The sequence below is a fragment of the Podarcis liolepis genome, assembly GCF_965112155.1.
Source record: "Podarcis liolepis genome assembly, chromosome: 9".
In the NCBI taxonomy this organism is placed as follows: Eukaryota; Metazoa; Chordata; class Lepidosauria; order Squamata; family Lacertidae; genus Podarcis; species Podarcis liolepis.
Window position 1 is genome coordinate 42,055,029 of NC_139564.1, and position 27,436 is coordinate 42,082,464.

The 27,436-nt window shown below is 39.1% G+C and overlaps 1 protein-coding gene and 2 long non-coding RNA genes across 13 annotated transcripts in view; 1 reads left to right on the forward strand and 2 right to left on the reverse strand.

Annotated features, from left to right (window-relative positions):
- RAPGEF2 (Rap guanine nucleotide exchange factor 2) overlaps positions 1 to 21,865 on the forward strand; it is a 153,699-nt gene extending 131,834 nt beyond the window's left edge. For 4 of the 11 annotated variants that reach the window (XM_083520201.1, XM_083520204.1, XM_083520203.1 and 1 more), the window contains 12 exons: positions 1,473 to 1,713; positions 1,869 to 2,252; positions 5,149 to 5,360; positions 5,483 to 5,606; positions 7,235 to 7,258; positions 9,154 to 9,377; positions 9,839 to 10,024; positions 11,169 to 11,321; positions 12,369 to 12,594; positions 14,129 to 14,688; positions 16,920 to 17,225; positions 18,727 to 21,865. In XM_083520201.1, the coding sequence (XP_083376327.1) occupies positions 1,473 to 1,713; positions 1,869 to 2,252; positions 5,149 to 5,360; positions 5,483 to 5,606; positions 7,235 to 7,258; positions 9,154 to 9,377; positions 9,839 to 10,024; positions 11,169 to 11,321; positions 12,369 to 12,594; positions 14,129 to 14,688; positions 16,920 to 17,225; positions 18,727 to 18,752 (2,666 nt within the window). In that variant the 3' untranslated portion in view covers positions 18,753 to 21,865. The remainder of the gene's footprint in view (positions 1 to 1,472; positions 1,714 to 1,868; positions 2,253 to 5,148; positions 5,361 to 5,482; positions 5,607 to 7,234; positions 7,259 to 9,153; positions 9,378 to 9,838; positions 10,025 to 11,168; positions 11,322 to 12,368; positions 12,595 to 14,128; positions 14,689 to 16,919; positions 17,226 to 18,726) is intronic. The other 7 variants (XM_083520206.1, XM_083520207.1, XR_014529989.1 and 4 more) reach the window with 6 other exon arrangements.
- Positions 7,014 to 27,436, reverse strand: part of LOC310714759 — a 34,750-nt gene continuing 14,327 nt past the window's right edge. Inside the window, exons 2-4 of the long non-coding RNA XR_014530044.1 lie at positions 9,031 to 9,313; positions 7,324 to 7,436; positions 7,014 to 7,227 (exon numbers count right to left, since the gene is read on the reverse strand). This is a non-coding gene — a long non-coding RNA (uncharacterized lncRNA). The remainder of the gene's footprint in view (positions 7,228 to 7,323; positions 7,437 to 9,030; positions 9,314 to 27,436) is intronic.
- Positions 22,503 to 26,429, reverse strand: LOC310714776. Its single transcript, XR_014530064.1, has 2 exons — positions 26,074 to 26,429; positions 22,503 to 22,613 (listed from the first exon to the last, which is right to left on the reverse strand). It is a non-coding gene; the product is annotated as an uncharacterized lncRNA (long non-coding RNA).

Sequence of the window (27,436 nt, forward strand, 5' to 3'; positions counted from 1 at the left end):
GAGAGAACTGGTAGAAATGGTAACCAGTGATTTGGTAACATGTCTACAGAACCATGGGGGAGGTACTGAAGATGAAGTAGGGGAGGATAAGCGAGAGCAGGCAAGGACGTGAACGGGTACGATGTGGTTTTATCCCTTGTTGCTGGGGAATAGAGTTGATTGTGTGATGAGGTTTGTTTATTAGTGCAGAAAGCAGCAAGAAAAGAGCGGGTGAGAGGGCTGAACATTGCTCTCTTCATACAGCCTACTGTTCTCGTTCACACAATAGGTAGGAGGCAAAAACAACAGAAACTGCCAGCTTCATTTCAACAAAAGGCAGCTGTGGGTTGTGTGTGTGTGTGGCTTTGCAAAACATGGATCTCCCCCGTAGGTGGAAAGAGCAGGGAAATAAGGGACTTTATTTGGGGCAAGGGTTAAATCCGTACCCATACTTTACATCATACTACATTTTTATGATTTCTAGTGCTACGTTTTTTATTTGAGATTAACAGCAATAAGTAAAAATAAACTTGCTTATGGCATCCATCATATCTCCAATATAAACCTCTCCCCTTTTGTTGTTTCTTGTTTGAATTGTTTCATTTTTCTTGATTGCCGTTGTCAATCACTCAACGTATACAGTATTTTAAGAGGAAGGAATGGAAGGAAATGATTTTTTTGGTGTTGATAGATGAATAACTGATAAAAACCTGATGACACAACCTTTTATTGATTGTTTACATAATTACTTCAAAAAACAGAGTTTTGAAGAAACATTAAAAGTTATTGGTTGACCTGGACACCTTTCTTTCAGTTTGAAACAATAACATTTGATAAGCGCTAAGAAATAAAGGTCCATACCACCCAGTCATCAGGAAATTATATAGCAAGCTAAAAAATTGGGGCCATACAGGCACTAATGAGTATTTAGAGTGTCTTGTAAGGCAACTATTGAGGCAGGCATACTTTGGTTTATGAGCTCATAATGACTTAAAATGAAGGTTACTTAATCACTCATGCCCTCTCCTATTTGAAGTTGGCTTGGTTCAGTATACTATGGTTAATAAAAAAATACAGTTTGTAATTTTCTATTTTCTATTTTCATGTCCCCATTGGAATGGAGGGAGGGGCAAGCTTGAGATTCATTCATTTAAGAATAAACTGCAATTTAGTAGCATGTCAGTATGCAGTCAGTAGTATCAAAGCTGAATGCACTGATTATATACTTTGTGGTTAGCAATTTATAAACGTTTACGGCACAAAGCCAGCATGTTGATCCATTTTGCTTTTCTTGGAAATGACTTCTGATCATTGGCAGAAAAAAGAATGATGATCCAAAAGAAGGATAGTGACTAGAACAGTTTCACAGGAGCAAGATGGCAACTAAAGAAAATTGTGTATCTGTTCCTATTCAGATACTGACTGAAAAATAAATAATTTTACTCCATTATATGGTTTATATGCTGTAATAGGATTTCCCCCCCTCCTTACAGATTTACCAGACCAGGTTCTGAGGGTTTTTAAGGCAGACCAACAAAGCCGCTACATTATGATCAGTAAGGACACAACTGCAAAGGAAGTGGTTATTCAAGCAATCCGAGAGTTTGCTCTAACCACCACCCCAGATGCATATTCTTTATGTGAAGTTTCAGTCACTCCAGAGGGAGTAATCAAGCAAAGGAGGCTTCCAGATCAACTTTCCAAGCTTGCTGACAGAATACAGCTTAGTGGAAGGTGAGACTCATACATCACCTGCCATTTCAGAATATAATTGAATGTACTTATTAAATATACTGATTTTTAAATTCTAAACAAGCTACCTTTGCTTTCCATTACTATTAGTGTTTTCATTTCTATAAAACTTTATTCCCTCTTCCCCCCTCTCCCAGGTATTATCTGAAGAACAACATGGAGACAGAAACCTTGTGTTCAGATGAAGATGCTCAGGAATTGCTGAGAGAGAGTCAAATTTCTTTATTGCAACTTAGTACTGTTGAGGTGGCAACCCAACTCTCTATGCGTAACTTTGAACTGTTCCGTAACATTGAACCTACAGAATACATAGATGACTTGTTTAAGCTGAAATCTAAGTCTAGCTGTACTAACTTGAAAAAGTTTGAAGAAGTAATAAACCAAGAAACCTTTTGGGTGGCATCTGAGATTCTGCGAGAAACCAACCAGCTGAAAAGGATGAAGATAATTAAGCACTTCATTAAGATAGCATTGCACTGCAGGGAATGCAAGAACTTCAACTCCATGTTTGCAATAATAAGGTAAACAAGACTAGATCACCCCCCCAATGATTTTGCATACAGTTTATAAGAAATAAAGTGTAAATAGATGCTTCATAATGATGATACTAAATTTTAAGAAAAATACTATGTGTACATTTTACTGTTTTATGAATTAGTAATTTAATACTACAATAGTAATATTTCATTAACTTAACAGTCCGCAGCAGCAGCAGCTTTAGACAAAATCCTAATCCAAAAAGAGCAAGACGGGTTGAAAGGCTAGAGGATTCTTCCATGAAAAGCTGTTTAAATTAGCATTGCAAGCTTGTCATTGCTAACATCATAATGATATATCTGATGAAAGTAGACTCTACTCCATGATCACGTGTGTCATTATAAATGTATTAGTCTTTGTTGTGTTTGTCATTTTTATAAGCATTTGTTATCTCTAGAAATCAAAATATCCTTTGGAACAGACTTGGAAAAAGCAAAATTACAAAAGAAGTCATTTATCTTTCTCTGTTTCCACTTAGTATGCAACCATGGAGTATGTTTTATGTGTGAAAGACTACACACAGTCCTGTATGAATCCAATTCATTTAGTATTATTTAAAAGGTTTGCATGTTGGCATGCAAAATCCCAGTTATAGGTTACACAGGCTTTTAACTTAATGCAGTAGAAGCTAATTGTTAGACTGTTGGTGGTACAAGGCAGCCTTAAATCTTTGGTTCTCCTCCTTCCTACCCCCACAAAAAGTACACTTCTGATTTTTCCAGTTAACTTCCTTTTGAAAGGGTCATTTCAAAACAGATTGTCACTTTGTATGAAGCACATTTGGTTGTTGTTTAGGCCTCATGTGAGCCTGCTATTCAGCTTTTGAATGCAATTACAGTCCCTAGACTGTATTTGAAGGCTTCCTTGGTAAGGAAACCTTTGCTTTGTTGCATTTATTAGCATTTTCAGCAAGTATTGATAGCATTGGTCTTGACATATTACCATTTGCAACTAGCAGGCGATGTAGAGGGACTTCTGGGACGACGCAACAGCACTCTCCCTCCCTGGCACCGCTGTGCCAGCCCTCAGTTTCCCTTCCCTCAGGTGAATTCCCCCAATTCCCCCAATAGAGAATGAATCACGAGTGACAGTGGGTTTTTCTTTGGGGAAAACAGGTTGCAAACAAACTTTATTATAACAGATGTAAACAAGGAGTTTTTGGTTCTTTTTCTTCCACAGAAATGTATCAAACAGTGAGGTTGTTCACGGCACAGTGCTGTTGCTTTTTATTAAAATGTATACTGTTTCAGGTTATAGGCTGTATGCTGTTGGGGCTTAAGGTTACTTTCTTTTACATATCTTTCATAAATCAGACTTTTCCACACACACTTCAGGAATTTAGGATTTTAACTGGACTGTTTTCTTACAAACCCCCAAATCCTCTTTGGCCTGGGAATCACTTTCATGTCAGAGTATTCCCTCTGAGGACCCTTTTTCCTGTAAACACCGTGGGAGACTGTGCCTTTTCTGTTTTAACAGTGTTCTGCGATTCAGAACCTTAGAGCATATACTGAGAGTTCTCGGCTCTCCTCAGCTCTGCCACCTGTCAGAACGAACCCTCCTGACAGAATCCTCACAGACTGAATCCCTCTCTCAAGCACTCCTCACTCCACAACTTCATGCCATTTCTACTAAACCTTCCTGTAGTCTGATATGTGAACATAGGCAAGATAGGGATTTTTAATCAGTACACTAAGGATGCCCACTTTTCTTACAGTGCTGATGCTCCTTTGGCTTTTCACTATGGGTGACAGTGATTTCGGAAAGTTATATAAATTGATGCTAAATATATTTAGAAAAGACTGGGCATGGAACACTGTGATTTGGGGGCATTATTGATAGAGTTCCAACCCAGGAATTCTTTTCACCAACTCAAATTAAGTAAAATAAGTTACACTGTCTGCCTGGATTTGATACTGGTCACTTTCATGCCTTGTTAAATTTCATGCCTCTGTGTTAAATTACTGTAACTTATTCTGCTAATATACTTGATGAAACTTGATTTGGGGATCAAAGGTGGTCAATAATCTCAGGCACCAGTGCTCCAGATAAAAATAATTAATGAAAAGGGAAACTAATACTTGTTGTGAAGGGGATGAAGATATGGGCATCTGAGAGAGAAAAGTAGATTTGACAGTTGGTGGCCTCTGTAAAAAATTGTTTGCAGCTCTAAAACATTTAATATTAGGATCACTGAATTCAGACATTTTTGTTGACCATTTCAACTGACTATGGAAAGCAAGGCTGAATGTCAGATATCTATGTCTCGGACAACAGAGGGCTTTTATAATCAATATCACCAGTGCATCCAAATGAGCTGGTTATGTCTCTTCTAAACCTCTGGTAATAACATGCTTCTTTTGCTAGTATACTAAGGGAATGACTCACAGCATTTTACAGCTGCAGTTTCTGAATAGACTTTACTGTATTACTCATTACAATACTTCCATCTGGCAGTAACAAACACTTACTGATCATCATAGCCACATCTTTGTACTAAAAATGGTCCTTGTTTATAGAAGTGTCTGTTGCTCCAACAGTGTTTGGAAAGCAATGTTGTAATAGATCTGAGAACACTTTTGGTAAGACAGGAAAGCCATACCACTGCTACCATAATCTTTTGATGATTCTTCAACTCACAAATATTGCTTGAACATTGCAGTTCAGAAAAGACCTACAATTTTATGGTGCATAATCTCTGAAAGCAGTGTTTTTGTTTACCAGTGTCTACATTTGTCAGTTGCTAAATATGATATTATATGCATTTAGTTTTACTTCAGAAGATTGTATACAGGAACATATGTTTGTGATGCTGCAAATGCAGGTGTCATTTTGAACAGAGATTAAAACCTTCAACATCTTTTAAAATTCATTCTTTAGTGGCCTAAACTTAGCTCCAGTTGCAAGACTACGAACTACTTGGGAAAAACTTCCAAGCAAATATGAAAAATTGTTTCAAGATCTTCAGGATTTATTTGATCCATCTAGGAACATGGCAAAATATCGCAATGTCCTGAATAGCCAAAATCTACAGCCTCCTATTATTCCATTGTTCCCTGTAATCAAAAAGGACCTTACGTTCCTCCATGAAGGTAAATGTTGCAAGTGTTTTTTCTGTATTGACCCTTTGGTGATGGCAACACGTGTGTTTTTACTTTCACTGACCAATGGCAGAGTACTATAGTTATTTCCTATCATTCTTTTGGCAATGTAGGGAATGATTCCAAAGTGGAAGGTTTGGTCAATTTTGAGAAATTACGAATGATCGCAAAAGAGATTCGCCATGTGGGTCGAATGGCTTCTGTTAACATGGATCCTGCTTTAATGTTCAGGACTAGGTGAGTTCTTTTGACCAAAGACTAATGCACTTGAAGTGTGAAATAAAAACCATTGAGCTAAGATTGTCTTGTGTTACAGATACATATTTTAAACTTGGCTAGTGTTTAATGCTTGCATTCAGAGAACAAGGGTAAGACATAGAATTGTCTTTATTTCTCCAGCTAATTAGCTGCAAGTTATTTGACAGCAATCAGATATTCTCTTTATATATCAGCCTGAAAGTAAGTAGTTGTCTTTTCATCAAGAAGAGTAACACATTTCATCTGTGTTCTCCTCTTGATATCTACGCCAAGCTTCCTAAAGTTCATGAAAATGAGCGTTGCCCAATCATAGCAAGTAGACCCTGCTTGCTTTTTACCCAGAATTTGATGCTTCCTCACCATTCTACACAACACTTTTTCTTACAATGGTTTTGTTTGATTTCTACATATGTGCATTCGTGAAGGATATTCTCCTATTACAAATATACTGCTAACACAAATGAATTCAGACACAAACATACATGAGATTTGTTTTGATCTTAGATATGTATTCTGTTCTTGCATTACAAGTTATTTGGGCTTTTGTGCCAATAGTGAGTTCTAAATAAGATCACCATGTTTCCTTTTAAACTCATATGAACACATAGGAGGCTGCCTTATACTGAGTTAGACCATTGGTCTATCAAGCTTAGAACTGCCTACACTGACCAGCAGTGGCTGTCCAGTATTTTAGGCAGGGCTCTCTTCCCAACCCTGCCTGTCAATGCCAAGGATTGAACCTGGGGCTTTCTGCATGCAAAGCAGATGATCTACCACTGAGCTACAGCCCTTTCCCCAAAAAGCAATTAACAAGAAAAGCAGTTCAAGAGTTCAGTGTTGAAGACTGCTTCAGAAATCTCATAGTATAACTTAAACTATTATAATAATTATGACGCATACACTTGCTAGACTGAAGCCATTGTTTTACAAGTTTTGAGTTTTAAGAAATATTCAAGTAATACATTTCCCCTCTTGTCTGGCCTGTAATTATAATGTTGTGCAAATTAACTGATTTACAGGGGTGGATAAGTGTTGCAACCAATCAAATGCCCCCATCAGGAAAAGGCAGTACAGATGGAAATGGCTCTTGCCTGTCATTGCGTAATTTATGTTACGTTCATTGTTTAAAGGTCATGGAGAACAAGAGAAATAATAGATATTTAATCACTAGTCATATTCTTACTTAGATAAAGTAGATATAAGCAGAGTTTGCATTGAATTAGTTGGGATAGTTAAAATATCCCCCTTGGTTCAATGTATAGGAAATGCATATTGAATGAATAAATGTTTTAAAACGAAATTATATTATGTGAAAGCTGAAAAGCAGAAAGAGGACAGAAACAAAATTCACTCCAGATTTTAGAACACTATTTTACGCTAAAGGTGTAAGTAATCCAAGGTGAATTCAGTTTAATGTGAAATGAGCTTTAATCTTATGGGCACTCTATAGACACCTATTTAATGTATTATGCTGACTGATTGAGAGAAGGCTGTTCTGGGCTTTCTGGTACTGCTTGTCCTGAAGTCTGATCCTTTCTTTCTGAGCTTATAATCTCTCTGTCTCTTCCTTAAATCCATGCTTCAATACTCATGGCTCTCACTTGCAGGAAGAAGAAGTGGAGGAGTTTGGGGTAAGTGGTTGGAGAGAACACATACAGACAAACTTCCTTTTCTCAAAATCTGCATTGTTTCCTACCTGCTTCCCTTAATTTTCTGGTGCTCTGGCATTTTCCTTCTTTTGTTAACCCTTCTGTACCTGCATCAGATTTAATCCAGTGCTGCTTTTGCTTGAGGTTATAAACCCAAGAGCTGTGAAACCTTAAAGAAGTGCAAAGCAGTGAGATTCATTGGTTTGATCTAGAATTCATAAAATTGCCTCATATATGTTAGGGATAATGTAAGTTGAGTGGACATAATTTGTCCATGCAAAAGAATTTTCTATGTGGTCTTAAGGAATGAGCATATCTCAACAACATTTTGTACATTATCCAGTAAGTATACATATTCTCTATCAGACCTCAAGGAATGTGCATATCATGACAGGTTTTCCCCCCACATTCTTTGGGCAATATTCACACAGAATTCACAGGGGACACCATTATTCCCACACAAGCACTACATACATACAACAATGTATGCGTTTGGATGCATAAGAGTGTAAGGTGTGAGGAATAAAGTGTGGGTGGTTCTCTCTCTCTCTCTCTCTCTCTCTCTCTCTCTCTCTCTCTCTCACACACACACACACACACACACACACACCTACCCAAACCCACCCACCCTCTACTTCTACCTGTCTTTCCATCCTGCGTGAAGACACTGGGAATGTCTGTGTGAATGAATTCACACATACATCCCTCAGCTCCCAGTTCATCCATTTGCATACACTCATCTCCCATGTATCCATTAACATCGCTGAACAGTGAGGAAACAGCTGGGTTGTGGAGAAGAGATGCCAGAGTCAGTTGGTTGTGCAAAACAGCTGAGCGGCATGGAAGAGGGCATACTCTTGTAGAGTATGCCTAGTGACAAATAATGTAAAAAATGATGCTGAGATGTGCATGTTTTAGAGAGTATGCATATCGGTCAGGAAAGATGCACAATTTTATCTTTATGGACAGTTGAGGTGCACATTCTTCATGAGTCATGATGAATGTGCACAATGGCTGGCTGTTATGCAGATGAGCCTCTCAGCTTGCATTATCCCTAACATATGTACATACATAACCAGTCTCAATGGGAACAGTATACCAAAATGGGGTTACATGATGGTGGTTCAGATAAAAATAAGCAGCAAATTTATACGTCACACAAGTTAATAGAACCATCCAAATCCACAGATTTTATTACAGTGTTGTGATTTTTAACAGCTCAACTAACTAAATTTTCTTTCTACAAACCAGCCTTCATTATTGCTGTTAACATATTAGAAGCAAAATAGCTCCCATACATAAACACATCCAAATTTGCATGCTTCCTCATTAACTAATTGAACGTTTTTATTTAACATGAAGTCCTGTTTAAGGCGAGGGAAGTGGGGAATGAAAATGCAGTAGACTTTTTGGCACATTGCAGATGGAATTAAGTGTTTTAATAGAGGCACCTGAAAAGTACAAAGTGGACATTTCCTGCCTGATTTTGAGAGAAGTGGATTTTGAGTTTCAGGAGGCTTGACCACTGTTTACTGGTCTGAGACACCTTGCTGCATGAGCCTGCCTTAATATTTCTGTCCTTGTAATACTCAAGGCTACTGGGAGAGAGTTTAACAATTTTCCCAATGACATGGAATTTCATACTTGGAGCAGAGTAATTCTCAGGGGCTGACTTTAATGAATCCATATTCACAATTGCAACTGATTGTTGTTCTTTATTTTTATCCTTTTCCTATTGTAGCTGTATGACTTACTTGAATGAGGCATGTAAGCTTTGACCATAGACTGACATTCATGCAGACCTTTGCATGTTTCAAGTCATTGAAGGATGCAGCGATGAGCTAAGTTACATGTCATCTTGTCTTTCTTCACCCCAGGTCTCTCAGTCAAGGCAGTACAAATGCAGCAGTCCTTGATGTTGCACAAACAGGTGGACATAAAAAGCGGGTCCGCCGCAGCTCCTTCCTCAATGCCAAAAAGCTATATGAAGATGCTCAGATGGCTCGGAAAGTCAAGCAGTATCTCTCCAATTTGGATCTGGAAATGGACGAAGAGAGCCTTCAGGCACTCTCTCTACAATGTGAACCAGCCAGCAATACATGTGAGCATTTTTCTTAGTTGGGTGTGCACCTCAGTCATGGCAAATGAGCTGTTAATTTATCTTTATTTAGCCTACAGCTTAACTGTCCCTCAGGCTTAGGCTTGGCCACAGCATCATTGAGAGAAGTATGTGTTTCTAATCAAGCTGATCACTAGAAAACAAGTTATTCCATGCCATTGCAAATCGTAGACAATATTACAGTTGGCATATGTGGTACTTGTTTCTTAAATGGCATACATTACCTAATTGGCTCTCCAACTGCTGATTAGGGCATCATTTTACTATAGTTTGTGGTAGTATATTATAGCTGAATGAGAGGACTAAAAAATTCCAAGGCTTTTCAACCAAGAGAGGATATCTCTTTTCCATCATTGATCATTCTTCTGGACACCGTTTAATATAAAATCAAGTACTCTTGAGGTAGTCTTAACTGTAATCTTAATTCTACTTTTTATTTAAAGTACCCAAGACTCCAGGGGAAAAACGGTCTGGAAAACCTGAAACATCCCCAGTCGCACATAGGTCAGGGATCCAGCAGAAAGTGCAGCAGCAACAGCAGCACAAAGCAAACCAAGCACTGCAGGTCCCTGCTGTATCACTTTATCCCTCTCGTAAGAAAGTACCAGTCAAAGACCTTCCACCCTTTGGTAAGTATTGCGGATTGTTCTGTTCAGTAGAAAAATAATTTTATGTTAAAAATGGGTAAACAAATTCTCAAGAGCATTAAAAAAAAAACATTTTCAAATTCCTAGCTGAAGTTCCATGTTTCAGGATTGTATTTTCACAAATGACAGGTACGCATCTTGAGCAACTGCAAACAAAGGTGGGGAAAACACAGGTTCTAATAATTGTTATTACTGTTGTGTTTTGGAAATGGAAGGTTCAGTTAAAAAGTGTAACAGAATCAATGTTAAGAGATCACATGAAAGTCTCACCTGTAGTTTGCATTTAACGCAGTATCATCCCACTTTAAAAAGTCATTCTTCCCCCAAAGAATCCTGGGAACTGTAGTGTGCTAAGGGAGCTGACAGTTGCTAGAGAGGCCCCCCACCTCTGACTCTAGTCCTCACCAATCTTCCTCTTCTTCCTATGTTGGGGCCTGCTAATGCAAGCCCAGTCTTGACAGCATTCTGAAGCAGATGACACCCACTGCACATTTTTACAACTATCCAATTTTAACCATGGTTCCTGATCTTGTGATCAATGTCTGTTGAGTCTATATTTTCTTGTAACTCTATTTTTCATTTATACTTACATTTATATATATAACACCATTGAATCAGTGAAGTAGCCATTTACCTTTAAATTTAATGGCACTTCAGACATGTTTAAGCTGCAGGTTTCTGTCTCAGTTGCAGGCCTGAGGGAGGGGATAACCTGGGGTACTAGCTGTAGTCAATGTTTTTCTATGAATGGCTGAGAAGAACCAAACATTTTCCAAGTGAATGTAAAACAGAAACATTGGTTTAACCTACATTTTACTTGGGCTGAATAGTTATGTTTAAATTTGTTTTTATTAATTGCATATAATTTTCTTAGAATAAATTGTGCATTGGTGTGGAGTAGTGGCTGGAGTGACTTAGATTGAAATCCCCTTTAAGCATATTCTCTCAGTATAACTGGGGGGTTGTGATAATAAATGTGGGTGTGTAATGTACACTGCCCTCAGATCTGCAAAAGAAGGGTGGGCTAGTAATGGTAGTATCAGTGGTCCATGGAATGGCCTCATTTGAATATGCAAGAAAAAGTGCATGCATTTATATCAGATGTGTTACTTCTTCTTTATTGAAGGCATAAACTCTCCACAAGCTTTAAAGAAAATTCTTTCACTCTCTGAAGAGGGAAGCTTGGATCGTCATAAGAAACAAGCAGAGGACACAATTTCAAATGCGTCTTCACAGTTATCTTCTCCTCCCACCTCGCCACAGAGCTCTCCAAGGAAAAGTATGCCAGGGTCTAAATACTCCTCACCTCTCACAAGTTCTCCTGTCTTGTAATTGTTAGTGATAACTGTTTAAACCTAGTTAAGATGCCAAATATGTAGTCAGTTGTGGTTTAGCATGGGCAGACATTTCCTAAAAGCACAAAGTTGTCACATGCTAAGTATGCAAGCCAGAACATTTTCTGTCAGAAATCCTGGTGCAAGGCAATACTGAGTACAAGTCAATACTGAGTGCAGGCATACTGAGCTAAATGAACCCGCAGCCTAACTCAGCACAACCAGCTTCCTGTGTTCCTGCCTTCTCAGATGCAGTTGGGGAAGGAGATAAAGCAGCTTAACGATCCCCATATCCAAGTGCCAAGAACCATAATGATATTGAATATTAGTTGTTCACCCCTGTTTGCTGAAACCATTCATGTATGCAGCCTCCCACAGTATCAGGGATGGGTAGAAATGTATATGGGTATCATGATGAAGACAATTTGTGTGGAATAAAAATCTTCATGCAAGGTATTTTCTTTTTGGAATTATGATGAAGCTTCCTATACAAATGAGACCACATTTATGTTTCCCTTATGCATCAATCCTGGCTGTGGAACCAAGCATGTTTACCATTGTTCATATGTGTGGCAGCACGCCCCACCCCCCAAATTTATTTCACTTTAAGCAAAATTAGATTCCTATAATTGGATTGCTGTGGGCTTTTCCAGGGATACGGTTGGTTTTCTCTAATCAAATTTTATCCCAATGGATGGCAAAGGCATACAGTGTAGAACCCATTTGAATCATGTTAGTTAGATATTGAAACTTCAAGTAAAAAATTTTTTTAATCTTTAAATTATCATCTGTTAATGTTTTCTCCCCCCAAATTCTCTATCTTAAAAATAAGATGATACTATAAATACCCCCTTATAAATTATTTGTTCTCAGATTTAAAACAACAACAATTTAAAAAGTAATTTTGGTACAGGGGCTGCATAATTTGAATATTTATACAAATGCTGAAAAATTTATAATGAAAATTGTTATAATCACTCTTCCCTGTACAGGTTATACTCTGGCTCCCAGTGGTACCGTGGATAACTTTTCAGACTCTGGTCACAGTGAAATTTCTTCCAGATCCAGCATTGTCAGCAATTCTTCATTTGACTCCATGCCAGTATCACTACATGATGACAGGAGGCAGAGGCACTCCGTCAGCATTGTGGAGACTAACCTTGGAGTGGGCAGGATTGACCGAAGAGCCATAATTGAACCAGATCAGTACAGCATAGGGTAGGTAGTACATGTCAGTGTAATTACATTTATTAAAAGCCTACTCTAGAGCTGTAGATGCTTTTTCTTTCATGAGCAGATTTTAGGAACATGTATTCTGTTACAAGGCATCACTTGAGTGACTCTACCTTTAAAGGAAAAGCAAAACACTGCCAACCCGTGTCCCATAATGCATAATGCTTTCTTGGCCCAATCTTTCCAAAATATCCTGTTATTTATTTTTAAATGTAGGGGTCTCCCAGAAGGAATGGAGAGGGGAAACCTAGTAGTCTTCTTAAAAGAATGCTTGTGTAATTATGTACATTTGGACAAACTTTGATCAGCTTGGACTGAGGTGTCTTTTAGAATAGGATCTAAAAATAGAAAGGTCCCTCGTTTTTGAGTTGGTGTTTAGTGAATGCTTGAGAGACATCTTGGTTACATTTATTAGTTTAAAAGGAGCTGCAACTTGCAGGAACAGACGGGAAATTTATTTTAATTGGAAATCTGTTTAAAATCCTAGCTGATATGCACCCAGATATTTCAAGTAAAATCATGGAATTCAAGTTTCTCACACTACTGCTTAGGCAAAAATTAACAAAATATCAATGGGGGACCTCATTTAAACTACTTATCTTGTTGAGTAAGAAACTGTGGTTAAAACATTAGCTAATCAAAGATAATAACAGATGGAAGGAATATTTAGTTCAGAAAGGACAAACACTTAAACTTATCAAATATAAAAACAGAATAATGAAGATAATAAATACAACTTGAATCAGCAAGTGGGACTCGAGAAGCACTGCATCAAGAAGAACAAAGAAAAGTAAATTATTGTCAATAAGGGGAAAGGAGAAAGGAGGTGACAGTGCAAATTAGTATGTTAAATTGGAAATCTAGAAAATGTTAGTGCTGGGGACTACATTTATATATTTCTCAAAATTAAGGAATCAATATTTGGGAAAAAATTTAAACTACCACAGATAGAATACAATGCAAATTCTTTCACTAAATATTAAAGGGCTGAATTCACCATTTAAGATACCAAGAGACCTCTAAGCACCAAAGAAAAATGAACTTGTAAAAAGTTTCATTTAAATGTGCACTGATTTTTTGTTGAGGGACATTTTGTCATATCCAATTCCAGACAGTGTTTAGTGACTAATGTCCTAAATCTTTCCCCCAATTGTTTTGATAAGTATTAGATGATATATCTGCATCTCCAAGAGATAATAGGGGAAGAATGGGGAAAATGCATGCTCCTAATACTCTTACCAGATTCACAATTTGAAAAATCTTTGAAAAACACCCAATGATGCTTCTGATCTAGTGTTCAGTTCGTGCACAAAGTATCACAATAATTTCATTAGACGTATATTTGGCAGCTATTGAAGCATGTGAATTTGAGCACAGACATCTTTAGAGTTAACTAATCTGTACTACAAATTGAACAAAATGCTTTGTGCAAATTGTTACTGCGGTTTGATATTCTAATTGCTAGTGGCAACATTGTTGCTTTATGCCTATTAATTATTTTGTTCCTATGTTCTTCTAGCTACTACCCACCACTGTCAGAGAATAGAGGCTTGTATACTGGGGCAACCATGCTTTCTTCTCCTAGCACTGAGGAGCTGTCACAGGATCAGGGAGATCGAGCATCACTTGATGCAGCGGATAGTGGCCGTGGCAGCTGGACTTCTTGTTCAAGTGGTTCCCATGACAACATACAGACAATACAGCACCAGCGAAGTTGGGAGATTCTTCCTTTTGGACATGCTCATTTCGATAGTTCAGGCGATGGGGCAGGACTGTGGGCCTCAGGCAGCCACATGGACCCGATGATGTTCTCCGATCATGGCACAAAGTATGGCAGGCAGAGTCAAGGTAGGGAGGGCCTTGATCAAGCACAGTCCAGAGCAAGCTGGGCATCCTCCACAGGCTACTGGGGAGAGGACTCTGAAGGTGATACAGGTACCATAAAACGGAGGGGTGGGAAGGATGTGTCAATTGAAGCTGAAACCAGTAGCATAACATCTATGACAGCAGAGGATTCAAAGCCAGTTCCCATGCCAGCTCATATAGCTGTGTCAACAAGTAATACAAAGGGTCTTATTGGTAAGTTTACCTTTGTCTACCACAAAGTATCCTACATATTTGCTATAAATATGAATTTATTTTACAAATATTTTTCCTTAATCTTTTTTTGAGCAAAACATATAGCCAGCTCATAGTCTTAACTTGTGTTTTGCTTTTTCAGTAAAGCCTTTTGTGCTGAAGTGATGCTTCCTCCTGCAGATATTCCATTGTTATTTTTTAGTTATTTTTTTATCTTGCCTCAGAACTGCCCACATTTCAGTCATTAACATAAACTCTGGTTTTCTTTTCCTTTCTAGTTTGTTAATATGCTTAGGCCAATGTCTTATAATATGGGGGTACAGTTTTCTCTCTTTGTGTATGTCAATAATATAGTCCTAGTGTGCTCTGCCCTATACCTCCATCAGGAACAACTGCAATTTGTTGTTTAGCACAATTTTCTTCTATGCCTTAATTACTAATGCAGATTTAAACTTGTCTAGGGATATAAAAAGGTGAAGATGCTGGTGTTAGAGAGCAGGAGATAAAAGGATTTGAATAAATCTTGTTATAGGATTTCAGGATATAAATGGGAAAGGTCTGTAGATCTGGAGTGGAGCACTGCATTGCACGCAAAAGGTCCAGGTTCAGTTGTCGGCATCTTCTGGGCTGACAAAAGACTCCTGTCTGAAACCCTGGAGAGCTGCTGCCAGTTAGCAATAAAACTGAACTGGATGGGCAAATAACCTGCCTTAGGAAATGCAGGCTTTTTCCTATGTTTCTTTCCTGACAGCACACTTTTTTCTGCCAGTTTGCATATGTCACAGATTCTGGTGTGTAGAGTGACAAGGGGAACCCCACAACCTTCAACAGAAATATGGGAAAGGGGAAATGTCCCCCTGACACTGGCTAAATAGACTGGTGGTCCCTGGGATATATTCTTCATGGGTAATCCCTTGACTTCACACTATTCTTTCTCTCTGACGTTTCGAGCACTCATCAGCTATATGCATAAACCAAAATGATTCAGTAATCAACAACAGTGGCTACTTCATTTTTACACATACATGTATGCCAGCAAGCGAGAAACATTATCACAGTTCATCAGCAAAGGCATTCAGAGGATGGGTATGGAGCAGAACCAGTGAGGTGTGTGGCCAAGGGTTGACTAGAATGGTCCAAAGGACTGCATTTAGCCCCTTGTCCTGAAATTCACATCCCTGGGCTGCATGATTACATGATCACATAATGATCTTCCTGCCCTCACTCTTAGGTTGTTGAGTATTTTTGCCATGCCCCCTCTTCTCCAGTCAACATAAAAGGGAGCACATTTCTTTGGCTTATCTTAAATATTTCACTTCCTGGATTTTAAGATTCCTTCTCACTTATTACAGCTAATTCATGTATTTATTCTTTATATTGTTTTGTGAACCATCTTGGATGACTTCTTTTTGGAAAGACAATATAGGCATTTAAAAGTATATTAATGATGCGTAAGGAAGGAGTACAGAACTCCGAACCTGAGCACAATATATGTGCTTTATTATTTGAACAATAAATACTTTTTATTTTTATTTAACTGTGCTGAGAGAATTAGGCAAAACATGAATCTTGTCAGAATATCACCTCAAGTGAGAGAACTGTATATACTTCAATATGCAAAGTGGGTTAGTGCTATTTCTCTTTTTTTGCTAGAAGATGAAAGCAGTCATATATTGTCTATGCTTCACAGTGTCTTTTTATCAGCTGTGTTCTTTACAAATCTAAGTTTGAGATTCTTTTTCAAGATGTCACCATGTCCTATATACATAATTTAAGTGTTATCACAAGCTGCTTTCTATAATTGGCTCAGGTTTTGTATTAGTTATCTTCTATTTCACTTGTTCTTTTTCTTTGTAGCTTTGCTTATGTCTATGTTTTTAATTGCATAATATACATAAAATTAATATGTAGGTGTATAGGTATTTGGTATGGCTGTGCCTGTATAATCCAGCCAGAATTAAGCAGTTTTGGATTCCATTGACTTGAATGGGAAAGTTTTAAGAATGTGCTCAACTCCCATTTGGACTCAGTGAAATGTAAATGCCTTTACTTTTGGGCTGCCTCATGTCCATACTGTGGTTGTTTTTAATGCCAAGTAGTTGAACTCCCTTGGAAGCACATCAGAGCTACCAGGATTATGACATAATAGAACTAAGTACAGGCATAGATAGTAGTTGTAACAAATATATGTAAATGATTATCATTGCTGATGATGCACTATTTTACTGCAGCTCGAAAAGAGGGCCGCTATCGTGAACCACCACCAACTCCGCCTGGTTATGTAGGAATACCTATTGCTGACTTTGCTGAAGGAGTTTCCCACCCAGCCCGAAAACCTCCGGATTACAACGTGGCACTTCAGAGGTCTAGGATGGTGGCACGGTCAAGTGAAGCCCCTGGGACTTCAGCTTCACAGCAGCAACCACAGGGTCCTCCATCTAGCAGGCCTGTGGGCAAACCTCAGTGGCACAAACCAAATGAGTCAGACCCACATCTGGTTCACTATCAGTCTCAAGGGTTTTCCACAGAGGAGGATGGTAAACATCTTATAACATTTTGAAAATAATAAGTTAAGGGTTCGTTTCCATAAGTGCTTTTGCATCCAGAAGAGTTTATGCAGGTGCAAGAGAGGGCGTGTACTTTTATCCAGCTCTGAGCTCAGAAGTGTTTCTGGCTTTGTTTCTTGTTCTTATGACAGAAGTGCTGGCAGCTCATCCAATCATTTATTGATTGTTTTTAATGTTTTTTATATCTTGGTTCTAAGAGGGAGGATTTTCCATGGGCAGAATTCTTCTTTTGGTGTAAAATCCAAGAGGTCTTCAAATACTTTGTAGACTAAAAAGCTGTAAAGTTTGCACTTCCTCTGCAGCAGATCAATGCTCTCAGGATTTTAACTTAATATTGAGTCAAGTGCAGGGTCGTGTAATGTTTGTAGCAAAGGTGTAAACATTTACTGAGTTGAATGTTAAAAACAGTCTGATTTGGTAAAATTAAAGTGGAGATGGCAAAGCAGCCAAATGGTATTTTAATCTAAAGGGTAAATGGAAGAACCATGCTGAAAGAAACATAAGGTTTAGTATTTACTTGGGAGAGATGTAAACACAGTAGCTGGTTCACATGCAAAAGTAAAATTGTGGTTTAGCACTATGTACACAAACTCAAACAAAGGCTCTTGCTTCACCCCTTCAGCTTCTGCTGGACAGCCTGAGAAGGCTTTTGCTAGTATTACTTCCAGTGTTAAAGAAACCTGACTTATTACTGATCAACTAGAGATTGGAGCTTAAAACAGACTCTGGCTAATTTCTAAAGTGGGTTGGGGACATTTTTCTGACTGGTAGACCAAATTACACCTGGAGGGTGTAATTTGACATGTGCGTAGTGCTGTCCACTTGTCAATCACCTGGTGTCATAAGGGCATCAGGTAGCATTGTGCTTTGAAGCCTGCACTTTTGGGACTTCAAAGCACCATGAACAGATATTTGAAAGCCCTTTTGCAAACAGCCCAACCAGTGGTTTAAAGTGTACTGCAGGGCTTTGGCTGAGTATGCCTGTTACCAGCCAGATCCTATAACTCTCTGCTCACCAGGTGAACATGCTGTTGAAACAGATAACAGAGGGAGGTACTTTGCCCTTGTAATAAGCAGCTGATTTCACTCAGTGATACTAGCTGATGGACAAGTGGGCGTGGGAAATGGCCTTGTGGGTCAAGATTAGTCAGTATGCCACAGGTTTGCCAGCCCTGTTCTAAACAGACCAACTTTAAAACCTTAGGTTATGAAGCTGGCTTGTTTTAAAACATACTTTGGTTAGTTAAACTCTAATATCTGATTCCTATGTACCAACTAGCCAGAATTCATGGCTGGTATTTACCACCTTTTCCTGATCCTGGCTGCACAGGAGAGGGCATGGAGAGCGAATGTGCATGCTACACTATGGGTTTAGTGTTACAAGTGAACAAGCCTAACATATAAATACATTGGCTATTTTAGTTCTAAATACCTTGAGATGTATTTACCTCCTATCCTGTTGTGTTTGCAGAAGATGAGCAAGTCTCTGCCGTCTAAGAACTGGGGCTTTCTGGATCCTGCGTGAGCCAACTTAAAGGAGAGCACAAGACGACGCCCCTAGTATAGGAGCCTTGGAACTCTAAAGGATGGTGGACCTGTTTGCCTCCTTCCCTGCCTTAAAGCAGCATGGGGCTTCTCCCCCTTCCTCCCGCACTCTTCTTCCCTTGCATGTGAAATACTGTGAAGAAATTGCCCTGCCTCTTTTCAAACTGCGTTGCTTGAAATGCACATTGCAGTGGTTTCCCAGCGGTTTACCACTGTTGCTGTCTGCCACATCACAGTACCATTCTAACTTCCAACATCTACGCATCACAATGAATAACTGACTGTACTTCTCAAATGCCTGGAAGCAGTTTTTAATCACATTCAGAGGTATAGTGGAGGGGGAACTGTTGGGGGGGGGAGCGGCGCAGAGGGCACCAGAGCTGCTGCTTCCTTCTCAGCCAGAGGGGTGCGGCGGCTTTATATGCTGGCCCCACACTTCTTTTGCAGGCAACGTGGGACCCTCAGTGTTCCCCATAGCCACCCTCCAGCTAAAGGGCACCCAGAAGAGATGCGGTGGCTTGGGCACCCTGCAGGTCCTGCGCTGCCCTCAAAAGCAGTGTGGGGCCGGCACACGGAGCTGCTGCGTCTCTCCAACTGTGAAGGATCCAGCAGTCTGGCACCCTGTGGCCCCCTCCCAAGACTGCACCTGGGGTGATGTCCCCCCCAGCACGCCCCAACCTACACCTGTAATTGTGATTAAGATCTGAGGAAGGTTGTAAATGCTTCCAGGCATTGGGGAAGTACAGTCAGTTATTCATTGTGACGTGTAGATGTTGGAAGTACATGTTTTTGATTCCCAACTAAGAAAAATGCTGACGTGTATTTCTGGCTGGTTCAGTGATGGAGAAGAGATACCCTCTTTCGGTTGTAAAGCCTTGGCCTATTTAGAATTTTTTAGTTCTCTCATACAGCTGTAATATGAATGATACCGTGATGTGGAAGACGGCAACAGCGGTAGCTGGGGAAAATGCTGAACTGTGCATTTCAAGCAACACAGTTTGAAAAGTGCCAGGACAATTTCTTCACAGTATTTCACATGCAAGGGAGAGATGTGGCGGCTCCATGCGCCGGCTCCACACTGCTTTTGCAGCCTCTCACTGCTTTTGCAGGGTGCCCAAGCTGCCACATCTCTTCTGGGTGCCCTCCAGCCAAAGGGTGACTGAGGGGGACGCAGTGGCTTGAGTGCCCTACAGGTCCCACAATTCCCACAAAAGCAGTGTGGGGTTGGTGCATGAAGCTGCCACATCTCTCCCCTGCATGTGAAATACTGTGAAGTTATTGCCCTCCAGCTGAGAAGGATGCAGCAGCTCTGGCACCCAGCACCCCCCTCACAAGATTGCACCTGGGGCGATGCACCCCCCCCAGCACCCCTCACTCTACGCCTCTGATTGTGATTAAGATCCGAGGAAGGATGGCTGAGAAGGACGCAGTCATTCCGACGGCATACCCCACCCCACGGCGTGCCCTTTCCCCATTGTGCGGCACGCTCCCACCCACCCCAGCACCACCGGGTCATGCCCTGCCGCTGATCACAATCCGTGCACTTCACCTCATTGGGATAATGAAATCAACTAGTTGACAAGCTACATTTGGCCTTTACCCTACTAAGAGAAACATGTTGAATTCCTTCAAGTACACAGTGCTTGTTTGCTTGTTTACAATGCCTTTGTTGCTACTCTAAATGTTGTATTCGGGGGGGGGGGTTTACACCTGCATAATTTCAGTATTATTTTGTACTTTTTAAGAAGCGGTTTTTAAAAAGCTATAGTGTATCTAAGTAATGGTGGTCTATAGGGAGGATTCGGCCTTTCATTGACCTTCAACCTTCATTTTTAGTGTTCCACATTCGGAGCACAGTTGATCAGTTTTGGAATTGCTGGTATTGCTAATTTGCATCTATAATGATGCAGGGCAATTAGTCTTGCGTTTTAATAGATGCAAATCCATTTTGCATCCCTTTCCTGTGCCTTGAGGAATACAGAATGGTGAATAAAAACATTTGTCGCACTTTGACAAATGGCAATTCCATCTTTTACTTCAAATATTTTTTCCTTTTTATCATCCTTGTAATACGCTAACAGTTGTCACACACAAATTATGAGGATAATACTACAGTTAAGGCAATGCAGGACACTGCAACTAATGCCAACCCTTAATAGTGATGTAATAGGCTCTTTTTATTGGCTTTGCATTAGGAAGTGATACAACCTTTTTATAAAGAGGAGCAATCTCTGAAGATCTACCAGCCTTAGCAGTACAAAAATATTCACAACTGTGGATTACTTTTATGGAACACTGCATGTATAGAGAAGGCCAATCGGGTAGCAATCACATGCTCACAGCTGCTATTAATCCTTGAGTGACTGAAATGAAATGACACCCCCTACTTTCTGTTTTTGTGTTGGTTTTGCACAGACTCCGGAAAAGTGAAGGCTGCCAATCTGAGCAGTACTCAGATGTGAGGAACTGCTGGTCTTGGAATTTTTTTTCATTGAACTCAGCTGATCATATTGATCAGTAGATAAACGTAAATAACTTCAACTTCTAAAGATCAAATTGCAGTGTTTTTTCACTGTCAGTGCTTTATTTAATTATTCTCTTTCTCCTGTATTCATGGCTTTTGTCTTATTTGCTCATATATCACATTGTCAATTATACATTTGTAATTTTACATGTAATATGCATTTGCCAGTTTCATTATATAGGGTATGGACCACATGTGCATATAGCAAGACAGAACAAACCTAGCTGTATCACAAGTTGCACAAATGTTATATAGGCATTAAGTAATTGTAGACCATAGGACTGCTAATCTCAGTTCACTCTGTGATGTCAAGTGCAGAATGTACAACTAACTGGTGATTTCCTCATACTTTTGATACTACTTGTACCTGTATGTCTTTTAGAAAGACATTGGTGGAGTCTGTATCCCTTTTGTATTTTTAATACAATAATTGTACATATTGGTTATATATTTTTGTTGAAAATGGTAGAAATGTACTATGTTTATGCTTCTATCCAGTTTGTATGAAGCTGGAATATAAATAAATATAATGTTAATGATCTCCGTATTGTTTTGTGCTGTCTTGGATGTTTTCTTAGGCTTTGCTATTCATATATATGGGAGAGAACTGCAAGTGCAGCTGTGCTTGCTAGTCTCTGTGCCACTACTAGAGGCTGTCCTGAGCTAGTATAACGACACCAGCAGATCTTTTCTTTAGCTTATACAATGACATTTCACCAAGACTTGTAAAGCCCTGGCCTTATATAACGACAGCTACGCTAATGTTCACTAAATGATGCTAATGAATTAAGACTCAGCTCCTTGGCATCATGTTTGTTTTAAAACCAACTCTAGAAGAATGCAGCCTTCAACCCTTTTGTTGCCTTTTCTCAGCTTGGTGCTCCTTTCTTTCCTAACTATGTTTCCAACAATTCACAGTCAATGTTGACAGATTTGCAAAGCCACTTAAGCCCCATTCTCAATAAAACTGTATCTGAGCAGTACTATTTCAGGTGGGGGTTCAGATGTCTGAGTGCTCCTCAGTAATAATGGAAATCCCTGTAAATAGAAAAGTGGGTGCCAGGGAAATACAGTAGTTAAAACCTAGTCTTCTTCCTGACATGGCAGTTTTCTATGTGAACCGATTAAAAAATAAATAAATGAAGAAGCATTATACCATATGACACACACACCCGTGCTGATAAAGCCAAGATACAGAATTACCATTTAATTAAAACTTCACCTTGAGAGGATTTCTGTGAGTCGCCAGTGCAAACATACATACGTACATCATTTTATTTGCATGCCACCTTTCCACGGTTAATAGCCATGCTCCAGGTGGCTTAAGCCATGAAAAGAAATGCACAATTCAAAATACAGCAAAAGTAGTCATAAGGGATAAATAAAACATCAAAAAGTACACAACCAAACCGAAGGATTTCCACATAAATCATCATAAAGGTACAAAATAAAACTACACAAATTAATATCAATAACAGCAACAATAACACCCCCTCAGCAAAAAACCCTAAGCAATAATAATAATAAATAAACTTTTATTTATACCCTGCCCTCCTCAGCTGAAGTTGGGCTTAGGGCAGCTAACAATGCCCCCACCCAGAGTCTGTTCAGCAGCCTCATCACCAGTCAGTGCCATGCCCCCCCGTAGAGTTGGAAGAAGGCAGGGAGATCAAATAAAAATGTTTACATAAAAACCACTGTAAGCAGATGGAAACATTGGCAGGATTTTGATTTCACTTGTAGTGTAAAAATTACCATGGGAAATATTGATTGATATACTAGAGTCTGGAAGATGATGCAGTTTAAGATGTTTAAAATGGGTGTCCAGGGAGGGGTGGGAGTTGGTCCTGAGATTTGGGGGAATCTCTGTATATGAATATGTATATGAATTTTAAAAAATATTAATTTGTATTGGAAAATCAAATAAAATGTTTATTTAAAAAAAAAGGGAGGGAGGAAGAAGGCAGGGAGCAGGGCTTGCAGGACTCACAGCCAAGATGATATTCCAGCAGTAAATGTAATCCCTTATTCTCTGGCCGGAATTACTACTCTTTCAACATGGATGCTTTCTTCCCAACCATTTCCCCCCATCCCTCTGCTGCAACGGTCAAAATCCCCTCCAAACATTCTTCTCCCTCATCTTTGATTGTCCTTAAAGGTGCTTTTTATTTTTTTCCTGTCAAATCCGCTCCTGCAGGAAAACACTCCCACCAGAAAATATATAGCCTAAAATATCTGTTAATGTACAAATACATGATACAAAAGCAGGGTGGATTTGATTTAAATTACTAGTCAGTAAGACTTGATTTCATAGCTGTCAACTTTTCCCTTTTCTTGCGAGGAATCCTATTTGGAATAAGGGAATTTCCCTTAAAAAATGGGAAAAGTTGACAGCTATGCTTGATTTACATAATTTTTTTTACAGAAATACTCATTCTTGCTGGTTTAACCTTAATATTTACAACCAGGTGAAGGTTTCATTTCTTGAATAATAAATTTTCAGAGTAGTTTTTACACTTATATAAAAAAATCACTGAGTTATACTAGACAGATAATTATGAAATTATTGTGACGTTTAATAAGTTAACTTTATATTTGTACTTTTTTGGAAGGAGAAAAATAATCATTTCCATAATAACAATTTAAACAATTTATTTAACTAAAGCAATAATATTATAGCATATGTATCCATGTTTGTTAACTGATGTGGTTGAACTTAAAAAACAAACAAACTTAGACTGAGTTTTAGCACACATGAAAAACTTAAAACAAATCCTTATTTCCATTATAGCCTTTGGACTATACTGTAACTTAAACAGAAAAATATCTTTAGAAAGATTTTTCCTCCAAAAGCATTTTATTTTAAAAATCCAATTTAAATTTTAAAAAATCTGATCTTTTAAAATTTAAATCATTGATTTTTATCCACCCTGTACAAAAGCTTGTTTTTAAATGAAATCCTTCACTAAATGTGTTCAATATACCCATGCCAGCACCCAAAACTCCTTGCATGCTGAGATAACGGGGCAGGGAAAACAAAGTTGGCAGGGGAGAGGAGGGAAATGTCTACCTCTGCTAAGGGAAGAGGAACTGAGGAGATGTTGAAGGAAGTTAGAAAGTGAGATAAAGGCTAATATATAACACAACAACAGACAAACCGGGAATGGAAAAGGGGGGGGGGGATATCAGAAGAAACAGGACAAAAAAGTGAATGTACCTGGCCATGGAAAAGGAAATGGGAGAAAAAACCACAAGAGATGTGTAAAATATTTTTGAGAGACTGGGTGGAAATACGGAAATATAAAAGCAAAAGCTTTCCCAAAGCCACCAGAAAACGTGCCTGTATTTAGCACGAGGAAAACTGACGTAGTGGATTCCTTGCTGCAAGGAAAATGCTGAGGTAAAAAATAGCCATTTAAAAAGATTGATTTGATACCAGTAGAAAATCATGCAAGTGATTGGCAGCTCCTTGTGCCAAACTCCGCCTTGCCACCATTTTGTAACTTCTTCTGTCCCTGCACCACCATTTTGTGACTGCTGGGCCTCAGTCATTGTCAGCCATCTTAGTCGGCCCTGGGAGAAAACAGTTTAATAATTTATGATCTAGTTAATCCTAAATAATACTATCTGCTCCTTTTAATCCAACTTGTGAAGTATAAAAGCTTCATTCATATATTTTTAAAAGTTTGCACGTTGTGTTTATTTTAATTCCTACTCTGTATACATTATACTTCCACATGCCATCCAATAACCAAAGTTTGCTTCTGATTCTGTAATAATAGCATGATAATAACATATATGTATAATATAGATATATGTGTGTGCGCGTGAACAATATATGAATGCACACTTCTCAAGTTGCATCCTTACAGTTTTTAAAATACTGTTCGTGAAGGTCACTTTCCTTCGGCTGTGAAATACACCTTTTCAGATGAAGTGTGTCAGTATCTTAAAAGCATGGAGTTAGGTGGACTGAATCCATACACACACTGCAGCCTGCCAGTGAGAAGTTGTGTGCTTGACAGCAGTGCTTCACTTTGATATTCTAACTGAAAAAAGGCTGCACAAATTTATTATGGTCAAAATCCAGCAATCTCCTTAAACCTTTCTATGGGGGGTAGCGGTGGCGGGAATCCTTCTACAGCCAAGTTCTTACTTTAACAATTTAAAGTAGGAATGGGGGATCTGTGGCCCTCAAAATGCTGATGAACTTCAACGCTCACCTGCCGCAGCCATCATGGCCAATGAGCAGGGATGATATGAGTTGTAGTCCAGAAAGATCTGGAAGAACTGCAGGTTCCCTGTCCTTGGGTTTGTTTATGCTTTGGTTGTGGTATTTTTGTTTTTTGTTTTGCCAAAGTGGACATAGAGTTATCAGTTATATATACTAAAGATGTTCTGTGCTACAGAATTTGAGGATTACTGAGATAAATTATGTAGTGTATTTATTCATTGTGTATTTTTTGTTTTTTGTTTACAGAGATCAGCACAGTTTATATATTGCTTCTGTAAATATTGTCACCCATTCATCATCCTTGTAGGAAGGGTGGATTTATAATGTAGTAATACAGTCAGTTGTATTTCCTGTAACATTACAGCACAATCCTGTACATCTATAATTAGAAGTAAGTCCCAATGTGTATAATAGAGTTTTCTCCCTGTTAGGAAGGAATAGGGCTGCAGGAATAGGTCTCCTAGCAGTAAACATACATACTGGTACATACATATATCATTTTATTTGCATGCCACTTTTCCACGGTTAATAGCCATGCTCCAGGTGGCTTATGCCATGAAAAGAAATGCACAATTCAAAATACAGCAAAAGTAGCCATAAGGGATCATTAAAACATCAAAAAGTACACAACCAAACTGAAAAATTTCCACATAAATCATAATAAAGCTACAAAATAAACCTACACAAATATCAATAACAGCAACAATAACACCCCCTCTACAAAAATCCCTAAGCAATGCCCCCACCCAGAGTCTGTTCAGCAGCCTCATCATTTGTACCTGGAGTCAGTCCCAGGACAGTTGGAAGAAGGCAGGGAGCAGGGCTTGCAGGACTCACAGCCAAGATGATATTCCAGCAGTTAATGTACTGTATTTTTTGCACCATAACACTCACTTTTTTCCTCCTAGAAAGTAAGGGGAAATGTCTGTGCGTGTTATGGAGCGAATGCCTGCGGCTGGCGGGGGAGGGGACCTGCTGCAGTTGTGAGCAGAGGATCCATGGTTCCCCTTCCTTCCCTCCTCCATGGTTACAAAGCATGGATCCACATGGATCCTCAGGATTTTTGCATTGGGCTACTCCAAACTCACTGTCAGATCACATGTCTGTGGCCACAGCATGAACCACAAAAATCATATATCCACTATTTCGTTTAGAATATTTATTTTTTTCTTGTTTTCCTCCTCTAAAAACTACGTGCGTGTTATGGTCTGGTGCGTGTTATAGAGCGAAAAATACGGTAATCTCTTATGCTCGGGCCAGAGTTACTATTCTTTCAACATGGATGCTTTTCCCACAACTGTTTCCCCCCATCCCTCGGCTGCAAGGTCATAAGCCCCTCCAAACGTTCTTCTCCTTCATCTCTGATTGTCCTTAAAGGTGCTTTTTATTTTTTTTGTGTCAGCTCCCGTCCTGCAGGAAAACACTCCCACCATAATATACATAGCCTAAAATATCTGTTAATGTACAAATACACGATACAGAATCTTGTTTTTAAATAAAACCTTTCACTAAATGTGTTCAACATACCCATGCCAGCACCCATAATTTCTTACATGCTGAGATAATGGGGCCGGGGAGACAGAGAAGTTGGCGGGGGAGAGGAGGAAAATGTCTTCCTCTGTTAAGGGAAGAGGAACTGAGGAGATGTGGAAGGAAGTTAGAAAGTGAGGTAAAAGGCTAACATATAACATAATCAACACCTGACAAACTAGGAATGGAAAAGGGGAATATCAGAAGAAACAGGACAAAAAAGTGAATGTACCTGGCCATGGAAGAGAAAATGGGAGAAGAAACCACAAGAGATGTGTAAAATATTTTTGAGAGACTGGGTGGAAATATGTAAATATAAAAGCAAAAGCTTTCCTCACTAAAAGCTGG